The following is a 14,916-nucleotide window of genomic DNA, read 5'->3' as shown; positions in this document are numbered from 1 at the left end:
AAGCCTGAAAAGATCATGATAAGTTCACCAGGATGATTTCTTTCAATCTTCACCCAATGTCTGTCCAAGTGTCTCCTTATGTGAAGACTTCAGAGTCCCAGAAACATCCCATGAGGTCATCCTGGAGATGGGGACCAAGAGTGTGAGAGTCTCAGAATAGACAAGTAGAAGGTGCCAAGTAGGCACAAGCTTAGGCCCCAAACCACAATGGGATGGGGACCAGTGGGTACCATGTTGAGTCACCTGGGAGGAGAATGTGGGGCAAGGTCAGGGACTGTTCTCAATTCATGGTGAACCTGTGGGTGATGGGGAGCCACTAGTAGCTTTTGAGCAGGGCTGTGATACATCTTGTACTCCAAGTGGTGACCAGGACACTCACGGACAGAAGGGGCAAACTGGAGGGGTGACCACACAGGAGGCTGTTGAGGACCTGGCTGGAGAGGGAGGGGAGGGGAGGGTTCAGGGGATATCAGGAGGGAAGCCCCTGTGGGCTTGGCAACTGTTCATGCTGCCACTTGAGGCATCACTTGTGCCATCACGGCACGTGGGCACGGAACAGAGGCAGGTGGCGTTGAGGGACCAGCAGCTGGGCAGCTCCCAGCAGGACCGGGGAGAGTGAGCAGGGGCGTCTGCTCAGAGCCGTGCGCTCCGAGTCCTAGAGCCTGAAAGGCAGCCGGGCCCCCAGAGCCCTCCTAGCCCAACCCCTCATTATATGGATGTCTAAACTGAGGCCCAGGGACAGGAAGGGACCTGCCCGAGGCCACTCGGGTGCCACCAGCAGAGCCAGGCCTGGAGGCCAGGTGTCCAGAGCCATAGCCAGGCATCTGCCCAGTTCTCTCGAGCCCCAGGCCATGATGCTGCCTCGTTTTTCCCTCACTGGGAAATCACCCTGGGAGACGGGGCCTGCCGGGGAAGACGTGCTGAACAGTAAATAACCGAGAGTGAGGAGCAGTTCATTTGCCATAAATATCTCCAGAATTTTAAAAGGATCTGGGGAATATTGACATGGACTAAATCTAATAAAACATTCATTTAATTAAACTTTAAATGACCCAAATATTTGCTGTTTGGTTAATATTTGTGTAGCTGACAGGAGCAGAATTATGATGGTTTTGTCAGTATTCGTGCATTCTAATTTTGCATGCGTCTTTCCCGTGAAAATCACACATCTTCAGACATACAAATGCTCGAGGGTGCGCTCAGGAAAGATGCGGGAACCAGCTATCCCAGCGGCGGATGGCGAGCCACACAGGCTTCCCACTCGGGTTTGTTTGTTTGTTTGTTTGTTTGTTTTTAGCCCTGTGCTATAGGCTCCTCCAGCCATGTTTTTCTACAACTGTTTAAAATGCAAGACTTTGGAGCCACATGGAGGAAGGGGCTCCTACATTGCACGTAATCTTACATTCCCATGCTCCTAGACTGGTAATTAAGGCCCCCGGGACCCCACCGACCACACTGCCTCCCCTCCCCACCCGCACCCACATTCTCCCTTTCCATCTCCCCATTCCCACCACACCTCAATCTTTTAAGGCAGTGGCTCTCAGGCCTCAGGTACCACAGAAGCCCCTGGGTGCTTGTTAAAACCTGATGCCCATCCTGCCACCAGACAGTCTGTACCAACCTGGGCTTGAGGGGCAGGAGTCTGTGTTTTGATCAGTTGCCCCAGAGATGAGATGCAGGTGGCGGGAGGGACTGTACCTGGAGAAGCAGAGTTCTGGAGCCCAGGGGAGGTCCTGCTTCCTCTGAGGGCCCCTCCCTGACTTCCCATTTGGCCTTTTACTTTTACTCTCACTGGTGCTCATACGTGCAAGAAAACATGGGTTCCTTTTGTAACATAACTGACCTCTTCACACACCCCACCCACCAGCCACTGGGAGAAAAATGTCCCTAAATGTTCAGTCCATTGTAAAGCTTAGTCCTAGCTGATCATTTTAACAGTCCACGGAAGTAATGCCCTAGCTAATAAAAATGCTTTGTGTCTCCAATTCCCAGCTCCCCAAGCTGGTTTCTGAGTGTAGAGGGAAGCGTGCGGCTGTCCACCGCCACCTCTGGTCCCCACCGCGAGGACCCCTGGTCGCGCTGTCCACGGGCACCCGCGGCAGAGGTCAGCCCTGCTGTGCTCTTGGTCTGGACACTCTCAGCCTAGTGGAGTCCAGAGTCCCCACTGGCATGATGCGCCCTCGAGGTCTGGAGGCCGCTCCGTCAGGCCCAGGTCTGACAGTCCGATGCAGTCCTCAGGTACAGAGGCCCAGAGCACACCCTGACCCAGCCAGGAACCTCTGGGCCCCTCCATGCCGTGAGGGACCGAGGGGGCTCTGGCAGACGAGCGCAGGCCCTGGCTCTCTGCCGCATCTTTGTGGTCGCCCGAGGTGGTGGGGTGCAGGCCGCTTGAGGGAGGGTTCAGCCTCCTCCTGGAGCCCCCCGTGGTTCCCCTCACCCGCACACCAACGGGCATGCTCTCTGCCCTTCCTGCTGTCTCCCTCCTCATTCCCACACGCCCAGGACGAGGGGGGCCTTCTACACCCCCTCCCACTTCCACAGAGCACGGAGCCTTGTGGCTCTTCTGAGGAGGAAGAGTTGTCTCCTCTGCACTTGGGCACAGTGGGAGCTAAACTATTTTAGCAAATTCTTCTCTCCCTCTCTCTACCCCTCTTAATCTCCAGAGCCTGGGTCTTGCTACAGAGGTTTAGTGGCTTCTCTGCCCTGAGCAATAAGCCTCATGACTCAGAGGTGGGAGGGCAGCAAGCAGAACATGATTTAAGAGGGAACTTGAAATGCATCACTTTAATGTTTGTAAAATATTACGCCAGTTGCGTCTGCATCAGTCACTCAGTGCTCATCTTTCCTCGTGTGGCTCCTTAAGCGGGAGTCACATTTTTCCTGTGTGCGATTGTCCCCTCTCCACTGGCCTGTTGGCTTTTTTTTCCTTCTTTATTTCCATTTTCTCCATTTTTCACCCATCCATCCAACAAGCACTGATTAAGCACCTAGTGTATATCTTGTTCCTCTTTGTGGGCCCAGGGCCAGGCCACTGAATGTTTGCAGAGGGGAAAGGGCTTTGGGGCTTAGGATCAGACCTTAGTGCACCTGCTTTCACCGTACCTGCTTTGCGGTGTGTGGCACCTACAGCTGTTTTTGCTCCCCTTCCCCTCCGCCTTTCCCACACACACTGGCAAGAGGGTGTGAGCACAGGTGTGCTGCCTGGTCACAGCTCAAAAGTGTCCCGCTGAGTCACAGAGCTCAGGTCCCAACTCTGTGCCTTGCTCCACCTGTCAGGCCCCCAGGTCCCAGCGTCTTTGCTGGCATCCCAGAATAACACAGGCCCCCAGAGCCAGCCCCCCCCCTCCACTCATGCTGCCCCTGGCTGCCTCCCCAAGCTCCCCAAGTAGATTTGGGGGCAGAACAGTGGAGGGGCCGTCCAGTCAGTGAGCTAGTGACGCCCCCTCCAAGCCTCATCCCATTTTGGCATTTGTATACCCTGAGTTTGATTCTTTTCTTTAATCCTGAGAATTTCAAAAGGCCTGTGATTGCAGGGAGATATTTTAGACCCTTCCTCTTTGCCTGATGGATGATCAGTCTTAATGCCAGTTATCAAGTATAAAATGGCAAGGATTAATCATTTGTACAGCCCAAAGTACACTTCAAAAAATTAAAGGCTACAGTGCACAGTGGCTGAGCAGAAATCCAAATCCAAGTTCAGAGAATCCTTAGACAGAAACAAACCTTCAAAGGTCAGCCAGTTCATTCCCCAGACTTCAGACAGTGCAACCTTTAATTTGCCCCCAGGTGGATGAGAAACCTGTCGGCCCAGCCAGCAGACCTTGACAGCACTTACTTGGCAAGGCCCCGACTCCAGGGGGCCTGGAGGGCACAGGGCAGGGCCAGCACACCTGGCTCCCTGGTTTCGGAGGGGCAGCCCACACTCTTAGCTTGACTCACAGATCCACAGCCCAGATGCTTCCCCTACGCTAGCTGTGGTTCCTGACCTGATTTGCCTCAAACAGCCCTTTGAGCATTTAACATAAGTTGTGGCCCCTCTCCCAGGAGGTGTGTCCATCTGTACATTTAGTCAGCACATTGTGGACAATGTTCCTGCCCCCGGAATTTGCCCAAGGCCCCTGACCTGCAATAGACCCCTGTGGCTGTATCCCTTCAGGTATAGACTCCATCCCCTGGGCCTCCAGCTGACAGCTTCTCCTTTCCCTGCAGAGGTGGTACAGCTCAGCCTCGCCCCTGAGGAGAGGGTCAGTGTGGCCACAGTGACCGTGGGCCTGAGCACAGTGCTGACCTGCGCTGTCCACGGAGACCTGCGGCCACCCATCGTCTGGAAGCGCAACGGGCTGGCCCTGAACTTCCTGGATTTGGAAGACATCAATGTAAGTCACCTGGCTCTGACTCTGAGCTCAGACGCACCTCCCGGGGAAGCCAACTGTGCAAGATGCCGAGATGCCATGTGGTAGCTGCAGGGCCAGAGGGCTTTCTTTTCACATCCCACGTTGGTGCCATTCAGCCTGTTGTCTGGTGTCTGGAGGTATCAGTCCCACCTCGTGCAGAGAATAGGATGGATGGTGACTGCAAACTGCTAGCCAGCCCCAGAATAAGGTGAACAGGGGAGGCGCGGTGGGCAGGGCAGGAGGTTCCTGGGCAGGGGAGAGCATCTGGCTGGGTGCCCCCCAGGAGAGACTCTGGACCCTGAAGCTGGGGAGGATACAGACAGCTGGACGCCAAGGAGGGGGTATTCCCTGCAGAGGGCAGAGGTGAGCCTCTGGGCTGGGTCGGCTGGAGGGCAGGGGCAGCGGGGTGGTGAAAGGAAACAAGATCAGGCCAGAGGGGCCTGCCCAGGGGCCTTGTTTGCTGGGAGAGGGAGTATGGATGTGATGGGTTGAGCAGAAGAAGAGAGCTCCAGAGCTCTCACAGCCTAACGTGAGCAACGGGGGTCTCCTGGGTTCCAAGGGCCCAGGCACCCCGCACTGGGGTCCCAGCATCACCCCACTCTGCCTTTAGGACTGGACAATTTCTTAAACTAATCCTCAGTGAATTAATCTATTAGAAGAGCAATATTATCGGTGCCTCCCTTCTACTGGACTTGAGGAATAAAGGGATTGAGTCAAGAATATGCACTGGCCTTGGTTTGGCACAGGATGAGGTGGCTTCCTGGGAGTTCATGGGAGAAGATGGAGTGATGTCACCCACATAGGGCGCTGCCAGGATGGCTGACAGGTCTTGAGCTACTGTGACAGGAATACAAGTTTCAGGCAGAAAAGGGGCAGCCCTGGTCTTCTTGGCTCAGGACAGGCCAACCCAGATGGGCTGCTTGGCCCCAAGAAGGAAGACCTGTGGGATGAGTGGTCAGTTCCTGTAGCCACTGTGAGGTGGTGAGGGAGGTGCTGGGGCAGAGGGAGCCTGCCTGGGCCGTGTGACCCATGAGTTGGACTAGCACAAGGGGCAAGGGACCAAAAAGAGACCAATTGGTTTGCTTACATGCAACACCATTCCAGCCATCAGCCCTGCCCCGCAGTGGAGTGAGCATCACAGGAGGCAGTGAGCTCCCCGTCCCTGGAGGCATACAAGCTCAAGCAGGATCATGGTAAACAATGCTGCTAGCCACAAGAGGGCAGCTAAACCCCATGACCTTGAAGATCCCTTCCAACTCTGAGACTGCTTTGTGGGGAGAGAGGTCCAGCGTTTAATCCTGCAGGAACCACAAAGTTGGAACTCTGCTACTCTCTAGGCCCCTTTGGATGTGCCCTGGAGAACATGGGGGAAGCAGATGGGAAGAGGGGGTCACTCTAGAGTCCCACCCTGGGCAGAGCTGGGCAGAAGTGCCCTTCCCCCACCTTTGTCGCACCAGGCAGGATGGTTTCCTTGCAATTTCCCCACTATAGTGAGCATAGCCTATATCCCACCCATCTCTGAATGTCAGGACCAGCACAAGCCTGGTGGCTGCTTGATGGTCAGATGCTGGGTGGGCAGAGTTCTTCATCTTCTGAGCCTGAGGTGCCCAGGGCTTGTCTGCGATCTTAGCAAGGGAAGGCACTGGCGTGTTTGTATTTGTAAAGACTAGGGTGTATGTGTATGTGTGCATGTGCACGTGTGTGTGCTGGGGTGCACATTTGTGTGTGCATATCTCTCAGGGTGGGTTGTCAGCTTTTAACTATGTTTGGCCAGTAGTGATTAATTCAGAACTAGGTCAGGTCCTCCTGTGTCTGTCTGAACATCCATGTGCATTGCTTGATGCTCTATTTAAAGACATTAGAAATAAAGGCAGAGGCAGAACTCCTCTTAATGCACTTGCCAATGGTTAATTAAATTACTCTGAGTGTCTTTCCCCTCCCTCGAACACGCCTCCAGCACCAGCTCAATTGAATTTCTACTTTTCACAGTGAGGTTAGCAATTTGGGTAATTGTGGGTGCAACTGGAGATTAATGGCCTCTTGTTACCTCCCAGGAAACACTTGCTGCTCTGGGCAAGTCAGCAGCCCACAAGCAGGCAGGGGCCTGTGCTTCTCAGAAACCCCCGCGTGAGGGTGCAGGGCAGCGCCAGCCCCGCAGGGGTCCTTGCCTGATGCATGCAAGCACACACAACACAACACAACACACACAACACGCTCACACACACACACACACACACACACACACACACACGCACCTGCCTTTAAGAGGGGAGGGACGCAGCACAGCCTGCTCATGAAGGGCCAGGCTCTGGGGTCAAAAGGATCTGGCTTTAAGTCTCAGCTCTGCCACTTACTAGTTGAGTGACCTTGGAAATGGCACTTGACTTCTCCAGGCCTCAGTTTCCTCCTCTGTGGAAAAGGGATAAATAATAGATCCTGCCTCATAGGGTTATAATGAGGATTAAGAGACACGTGAAATTCTTAGCATATAATGTTCCATGCTAACTATTATCACTCTCATTTTCATAATATTACTAATTATTATTATTATTATTATTATTACTGCTCCCACCAGACAACACTCTCCACCCCTTGCAGCCCGAGTCCCCGAACAGCAGCCAGCGCAGTCTGGTGAGGCTCCCCGTCAGGCAGGTGTGACCCTGGGGTGCCCCTGCTGCCTGTAGTCGCCTCGATTCAGGTCAGCCTTGATTCATCCGGAGGGCGACACTGACCAGCCACCTCCGGCAAGTCCAGGGCCGCCACCTTCTCTGGGCCTGCGGGGAAACGGGGATGAGGCTCTCCTCCTCGCGTGGGCATTTTCAGGCTGAGCGTATCCGAGGACGGTGAGGAGAGCAGCCCCAGGAGGACATCAGGCTGGAGATGGGTGGAGCTGGGTCATCAGGATTCACAGGGCATTTCTGAAGCAAGATTGGTCAGGGGAGAAAAGCCCAGGGGGGGCTACCCTGGTCGAGCAAAGATCAGGGATCGAGGGGTTCGTAGAGCCCCCCAGCCTGTGGCATCTCAGCGCCCTCCCCCACCTGCCACAGTCAGAGATGAAACACGATCACAGTCCTTGTAATGAGTGACTGGCTCCCAAACGCTCCACAAACAGGGGAAGTTGATCAGCTTACAAAACCCCAGGCGGGCAGATTAGAGAGCACCGAGAGGTGTGGGCCTCCTTTCTTTGTCATTTGTATGAGACATCTTGATTGGCAACAAAATATTAATCACTTTTTCACTACTCTCTTAATGAGAGGCTTTCATGGGCAACAAAATATTAATTTGTCTTGTCTTATCTGTTAAGAATTCTGTTAATGAATTCAGTCACAGAGCTACTACAGAATGCCATGCTAATGACACATGTAATTAAACTTTTCTGACTTGCAAACATCAAGGATGCCTCAAGCATTAGAATAATATTTGATCAGAAAGTAAATGTACCCTTCTAGCCCGGAGCCAAGCAAGAAGGAGCCACTTGGATTCCCCAGTGAGCAATGTTGCTGTCAGGAGCAGTCAGGAGTCACCAATGTGTACACGGCCGTCCATATGGCCTACGTGGGGAGCCATCCTCTGGATTCACTTAATAAGTGCCTGCGAGTGGCAAGCCCTGTGCCAGAGCGTAGAGCAAAGACATTCTCCCCGGCCTCGCGGGGGCAAGGTAGCACAGACCTGTTGTGCCCCGCCCCCGGGATGCCTGAGCCCCCCTCTGCAGGATGCCTCAGCCTCACTGCAGCACAGGCCATGAGGGGCCCTGCCTCAGCCCCACCTGGCAAAACAAACCCCCCAAGCAGAGGGCAGCACTAGGTACCAGGAGCGCAATGGCCCCCAAGACAGGTGCTCCCCAGGAGGGGCGGGAATTCTGCCTCACCTCCCGGCAGCAGGTCTCTGGATTATGATACCTCCTTCTGTTTGCGTGATAAGAAATCAATAGTTGCTGCTCATGCACGTTCCCCAGAGCCCACAAAGGGCGGCCTGTAATTTGTTTACTTCCTGGCCAGCTGCTGGGCTCTTTACAGAAGCAGTGGTGGGTGTGGCGGCTTCAGACCTGGCCCTGTGGCCCCCACCTCAGCCTTCAAGGACCCACGGCCACTGCTCCAGCTCAGAAGCTGAGGGCAGGGGACAGGCACAGCAGGCCCCTGAGCACCACCTGCCCTGATCTTAGGCCAGGCTGCCGGCCAGCAGAGCACCTATGCCAGCGTGCCTGGGCGAGCCCACACCCCGCAGGCCATGCACTGTGCACCTGTGATCAGCATGCCCAGCCTAGGGCCCAGCTCTGCTCAGACAGCCCTGTGCCACGTGGGGGAGGGCAGCCTATCACGCTGGAGCGCCACAACCGGAGTCCGTGGGGGAAGTTTACCCTCAGGAAGGACTCTGCCTTAGGAGGCAGGGAGATGCCTCTCACCACCGGTACCCAAGCGGAAAGGGGACCAGCCAGGTGCCCCCTGAGGGCTCTCTGGGCTCTGGGGTCATACAGTGCTGTGATAAGGAAATTGTGTGGGAAGCAGGGACGTGTGGGGCACGAGAGCCCTGCACAGGAGCCAGGAACCTTGCTTTTTCACCTGGACCACAGAGCCTCCATCTTTCCTGTCTCCTGAGGCCTGTCCTCTGAGACAGGCATCGGGGCTGGGGTGGGGGCCCATCTCTGAGGCAGATCCATACACTTCTCGCCCTACCCTGGCCTCCACACTAGGTGTCCTTGAGGTGAGGGGGAGGCTGCCTCACTTTCTGCAGAAGTGGAACCCATCCCTGGCTGCAGCGCCCTGCCCAGACCACACAGTAGCTACTCCAGAAATAAAGTGACCGTCCCCAAACCCAGTCTTCACGCCCTGCCCCAACAATGTCACCTGCCCTCCCCTCGTAACTGTCTTCCTCACTGTCCCTTATATCCCCAAGGACAGGGGCTGCCCATCAGGGGAGGAGAAGCAGGGAGAAGACATCCCCAAAGTCCCAGAAAATAGCCGACTCCTGAATCCTTGCTAGCGTTAATGCTGGTGTTTCTACCATCGGTACTAAGCCACTGCTGTGTCCAGGAGCCAGTTTCCATGCTAGTCCGCTCACAAGCATTTAATCCTCATCGCAGCCCTGTGAGGCAAGTGGGGTTCTGTTAGTCAGAGGGTCCAGGAACTTGCCAGGGCCTGCAGCCAGCCTGCACACCCCAGCCAGAGCTCCCCGGGTTCCTTGCTCTTAGGACACAGCACCTAGCACCAAGCATTGCCAAGGCCTCGCCCTGGGGCAGCTGGGCCTGCCTGCTGCTTCAACGGTAACCGCTGCAGTGTCCGAGCCCCAGTGGATGTGTCCCCTCCTGGTGCAGCCCGTGTGTCTGGTGCTCCAGGTCTCGTTAGCCACCAGCCTCTGCCACAGCAAAGAGAAGGCAGAAGGCTCTGAGACCAGCACGTGGAATTGTTTGGCCGAGATATTCTCAGGGAGAGGAAACATTTTTCTATTGTATTCTTCTTTTAAAAAAAAAAACGGCTTATAACAAACCCCATATATTGCAGATGACTTGAAAAAGCCACTCTTTTTTGCTGTTTTTTTTCTTTCACCAAATCTCCCTATTGGGGGCTTTCAGATGTTGGCAGGTAGAGTACAGTGACAAAAGCAGAAAAACAAAACCCATTAAAAGAAATTATTTGTGGCAGTGTTTGAAGGATGTGTTAAAAGATTCACTTTTTCCCCATGCCTATATGGTGTAAAACCATGAACAAATAACTCTAATGAAGCATATGCTCTCAGCCAGCTCTTCTTTGGAAGTGAGTTATTAAAAAGACCAAAAGAGAATGATTTAAGAGCTCATGACTCATTTAATTCTTATTGTCTTTGTATGAACCAGTCATGAATCTATTGTAAAAAGATGAGAGGCGTTTGATTAGCATGGAGAGCTGTTTGCAACATGCTAGACAGTGGTTGTAGGTTCTGCATTAAAATAATCTCATTAAACGTTTGGGTACATTTTGTTTTAAAATCTTGGAAAACAGTATACTTGAAGCACTCAAAGCCTTTGGCCAGCTCATGTCAAAAACCCTGGTTACAGATGAGCAACCGGTTCTTTTGAGCTTTGGATGAGCTCAAACCACGAGAATTGGCCAGAGCTCTCCAAGAGACAGGGCCCGGGTCCATGGTACATCAGCCTGTGGAACTCACGGGGGTCTCTGCCCTCCCAAATACCTCCACTGGCCTTGGCTTTCTCAGTGGCCTCCTCAGGATCACCCCTCTTTCCCCATAGTGTTACGACCAGGGTTCTTGGCCTCTTTAATCAACAGAAATTGATCAGAGGCCAGACAAGAAATTCAGGCAAGGCTTTATTGGGGCCCCTGCTGCAGCAGCGGGGAGCGAGAACAAACAACAGGAACCCTTGCTGGCTCACTAGCTGAGGGGGGTGGAACCAGGGAGCTTGTTCTTTACATGAGGTGAGAGTAGGGGTGTGTCCAGGGGGGTCGGGCTGGAGGGCCAGCTTACATGGTTTGCCCACCCCTTCGGTGGTGTTGTGTGCAGAGGGCATGCGCAGTACCCTGCTTTTGCTCCTGACCCCTTGGTTTTGCTCCAGGCTCTTCAAAAGTGGCAGTTGGGTTTTTTGGTCTCTTTGTATCTTTCGTCCGGAATTTGCCCCAACTGCGCATGCACGCAGTTATTTTTAGTCCCATACAGTTTCTTTGTATTCTGTTGCTTGAGGAGAGGTGTGTCCAGGTGCAAGCACTGCAGCGCTGCAGCAAAGGGGCCCAGGCCCCAACCTGTCTCAATAGTACTAGCTTCAAGGCTTTGCTTGTGCTCAGTGACCTCTTCTGGCCCCATCTCAAAGGTACAGAGTCCCTCAGGAAGGTTCTGATCCAGCTTCCGGACCCTGAATGCAGAGCCCCAAGCCCTACGCAGGGGAGCTCACATTCAGGCTGTTTTCAGGCTTTATCTAATGAAAACGATACTGTGGTGAACATCCTTATACATACCTCTTTGCACATTTGTGTAAGCAGCCCTGTAAGATAAGTTCTTAGAAGTGGAATAACTATATCCAAGAGTGGACATGTTTTCAGTTTTGATGGATATTGCCAAATCTCCCTCCAAAAAGGTTGCACCAGTTTATACTCCCTCAAATGGTGTGTAAGATTTTTAAACACCATAGCAGGAGAAAATTCCTGATTGCAAGCCTTGTTGGTCCCTGAAATGAGCCATGGAAGGAAATTTAATCAAATCCTCCCTGGGGTGTTTCCGGAACAGCAAGAATGCCTATCAGCTGTCTTGGCTGGGAGTGTGACCCAGGTTAGAGGAGCTGGTAAGGCCCTCTAGGCCTGGGGACTCGCGATGCAAGGGGCCCCCGGGGGGAGGGTTGCAGGGTTCCCAGATGAAGGCAGCAGGTTCGAGAAGGTGTGGAACTTCAGTTGACCCTGCAGGGCAGTCTAGCGCCTGAGTCCCTTCCCACCCAGGCTGGGCACACAGGGCTGATCAGTTAAGGATCTGAAGCCCCATTCAGGGGCTCAGGCCTGCAACTCCCCGGAAGACCCCAGGAGCTGCCACTCATCCACGTGATATACTCTAGAGTCCTGGCCAGTCAAGAGGTGTCTGCCCTCTGGCCTCTGGGGATGGACGAGCTGGCGCTCAAAGCAATGTCTCTGGCGTGAGCCTTCTCGTACAGGTACCCAGGCCCCTGTGTGCACTCAGACACTCAAGCTTGTCCCCAGGGCAAATGCTTAGCATCCACACAACTGGGTCAGAATCTCCCCCATTTGAGTTCTGGAACCAATTACAAAGTTAGAGACAGCAGTTCATACAGGAACGGCCTCACTCTGACATCAATTTCAAGTTTGGGGAGTTCCCCAAGCTACCTTTAGGTTTAATAATTTAACTAGAAGGACTCACAGAGCTCACTGACAGCTGTTATGCTCACAGTTATGGTTTATCATCAGGAAGGAGTACAGATTAAAATCAGCCAGAAGAAGAAGCCCACAGGACAGAGTCCAGGAGGGTCCAAGTGCGGAGCTTCCATTGTCTCCTGGCGCGGTCATGGTTCCCGGCATAGACGTGTAACAACATACCTACCAGGGAAGCTCACCCAAGTCTGTGTCCAGAGCCTTCACTAGCACTCGATCCCATACTGCCCGCATGGCTGACCCCTAGTATCCAGCCAGGAGACAGGAGGCAGAGCTGGTACCATGTGGTGCAGGGCTCCCATCATAAATCACATTGTTAGATGCTCTGGTTTGCTCAAGCAAACAAAGGCACATCCCAAGGCCTAGAGTTCACCTCCCAAGAGCTGAGGGCAAAGGCCAGACTCCTCTCTGGGTAACGTTACTTCTTCACTTCACTTCCTGTGGCTCCCCACGAGCCAGCACTCTAGGCTGACACACCTCCATTCATTCAGCAAACACTAACTGAGCTCCCGTTATGCACCAGGCACCATGCCACACATGGGCACAGGATAGGGGTGCACAGAGAGATGAGGTGCCTCCCCTTTAGCACTGACCACATAAACCCCAGGCAGCAAGTGACTGCACACTCCCCACAGTCCTGGGGAAGCCCGGAGCCTGCCCACAGAGCCTTCTCCCACACCTGTGGCTCCCTGCCCTGGGCCAGGCCTGGGAGTGGGCAGGAGGACAGACCCACTCCAGGCTGCTCACGCCCAACGTGACTGTCCACAGCAGCCTTCCCCTGGGGGCTCAGTGGCCACTTAGGCATTGCTTCAAGTTGCAGGGACTTCTCTTTTAAGAGGACTTTGATCAAAAGGACTGCTTCTGCAGGCCCTCACAGAGTGACAGGTCTGTCCTCTGAGGGGCTAGAAGGAGGTGACCAACACGGGAACCCCAGTGTGAGTCCGAGGGGTCAGCTGTGTAGAGAGAACAGTGGTTTGGAACATGTGTGTGCACACATGCTCATGTTTACTGCATGTGTTCACAAGGGTGTTTGTCTGTGCCCACCAATGATGCATCTGGTCTTTGCTGGGTCTGGATAATGGGTGTGTGTGTTCATGTGAGTGCACACATCTCTGAGGACCGGCCGTCACTGCATCGCTCAGTGTTTGGGTGCATTTGTGCAGGTGGGATGCTAGGGTTAGTGAAATTCTGGGGGCCAGAGTCAAACCAGCCTGGGAGAAAAGACCCTCTCCTTTACTCCATCCTCTCCAAAGAGAGCCAAGAGTGCTCCTGAGAAGGGCAGAGCTAGAAAAGCTCTGAATAAATGTTTCTAAACTTTGTAGCACTGACAGTACCATTAACCTAACCTCTGAAATCACTCTGGAGTCCTTGTGTCTAACGTTTAGTCACTAAATAATCAGCACTGATGGCTCATTTTCATATTACTTAGACCTGACTCACATGTATCACTATGACAACATCCCCCATCTTGCCTCTGCTTAAATATTGTTTAATACTGAAGTTTCATTTAATTACTTTATTAAGGGCAGATACTTAGAAAATAGCTTTTTAAAAGGCAAAAAATACGTACCTTTAAGTAAAACTGTCTCTTTTCCAAAGACAGGTGTGCATCGATACAAAGAATGGTCTAATCTGGCATCTGTTTATTTCTGGAAGGAACCTTGGTTTTGTTAATACATTTCTATGCATCAGAGCAAAGGAAAAAAAAGCCATCCATAAAAAGACAGTTACAGAGATGCAATCAAGCACTGATAGCAACATTCAGACACACCTCAGAAAACCTTCAGGAGGAGAAGGATTGCAGGTTTAGTTTTATGTAACTTCTTATAAATCAGTTTTTAAAGTAATTTCCTTACATCTAATGAGGTAAATTTGATTTCTGTAGCCAGTATTCATGCTCCAGAAAATAATATGCACTTTTTTCCTGTAATTATATGATGCCTATTGTTTCAGCCCAGAGCCATTATTTTATTTAGTACAGAGTCAGGTTCTCCCCAGAGCCTAACTCACAGGCTGCTAATGAGTTAGGTGCTCGAAGTAGAGCCATAACGCATCCGGCAACCCACACGCCTCCACACCTGAGCGATCACCCAAGGGACATGCCTCTGCTCCCAGGAGCAGTGAGGAAAAACAGACGGAGAGGTTAAGCAACTCTGTTAGGGGCTCCCAGAAGCCATCAGCCCGGTGTGGGACTACACGCATGGGCTCTGCCCACTGCACTGAGCTGAGCCCTCCCAGTGTGCCCAGGCCTGAGGATGCAGCATGGAGAAGGGGGCAGGGTGGGAAAGCAGAGAAAAGACTTGAGACCAGCTCTCTGCCTCCCCACCAGCCACTTGCTTTGGACCCAGTGTGATTGGTAACATTTGGGGGCACAGGAAGGCAGGAGGTGGGCGCCTCCATTGTCGAACCCAAAGAACCGGAACCGGGGCACAGCCCCTGCAGAGAGCCTAGCTCAGCGCCGTGTGCAGTCTGCTCAGCAAATATGCACTGAGGGCTCACTCTGTGTCGGGCCCCGCTAGGCACTGGGGACACAGCAGAGCGCAGCAGGCACGAGGGCGGAGCTCACATTCTAGCTGGGGAGACACGCGGCAAACAGTATGCTAAACGGGAGTAAGTGCGTGCCAGGTGCTCCGTGGGGGTTACAGATAGGGCCGGCAGATAAC

At 53.2% G+C, this 14,916-nt stretch overlaps 1 protein-coding gene across 4 annotated transcripts in view; it reads left to right on the top strand.

Moving 5' to 3' along the window:
* The window catches only part of FSTL4 (follistatin like 4), a 717,999-nt gene that overhangs the window by 649,562 nt on the left and 53,521 nt on the right, over positions 1–14,916 (top strand). For all 4 annotated transcript variants that reach the window (XM_082378912.1, XM_082378911.1, XM_082378913.1 and 1 more), the window contains one exon: positions 4,210–4,376. In XM_082378912.1, the coding sequence (XP_082235038.1) occupies positions 4,210–4,376 (167 nt within the window). The remainder of the gene's footprint in view (positions 1–4,209; positions 4,377–14,916) is intronic.

Source organism: Balaenoptera borealis (genome assembly GCF_965194805.1).
Source record: "Balaenoptera borealis genome assembly, chromosome: 2".
Taxonomy (NCBI): Eukaryota; Metazoa; Chordata; class Mammalia; order Artiodactyla; family Balaenopteridae; genus Balaenoptera; species Balaenoptera borealis.
This window is presented reverse-complemented; position numbering and strand designations above follow the sequence as displayed.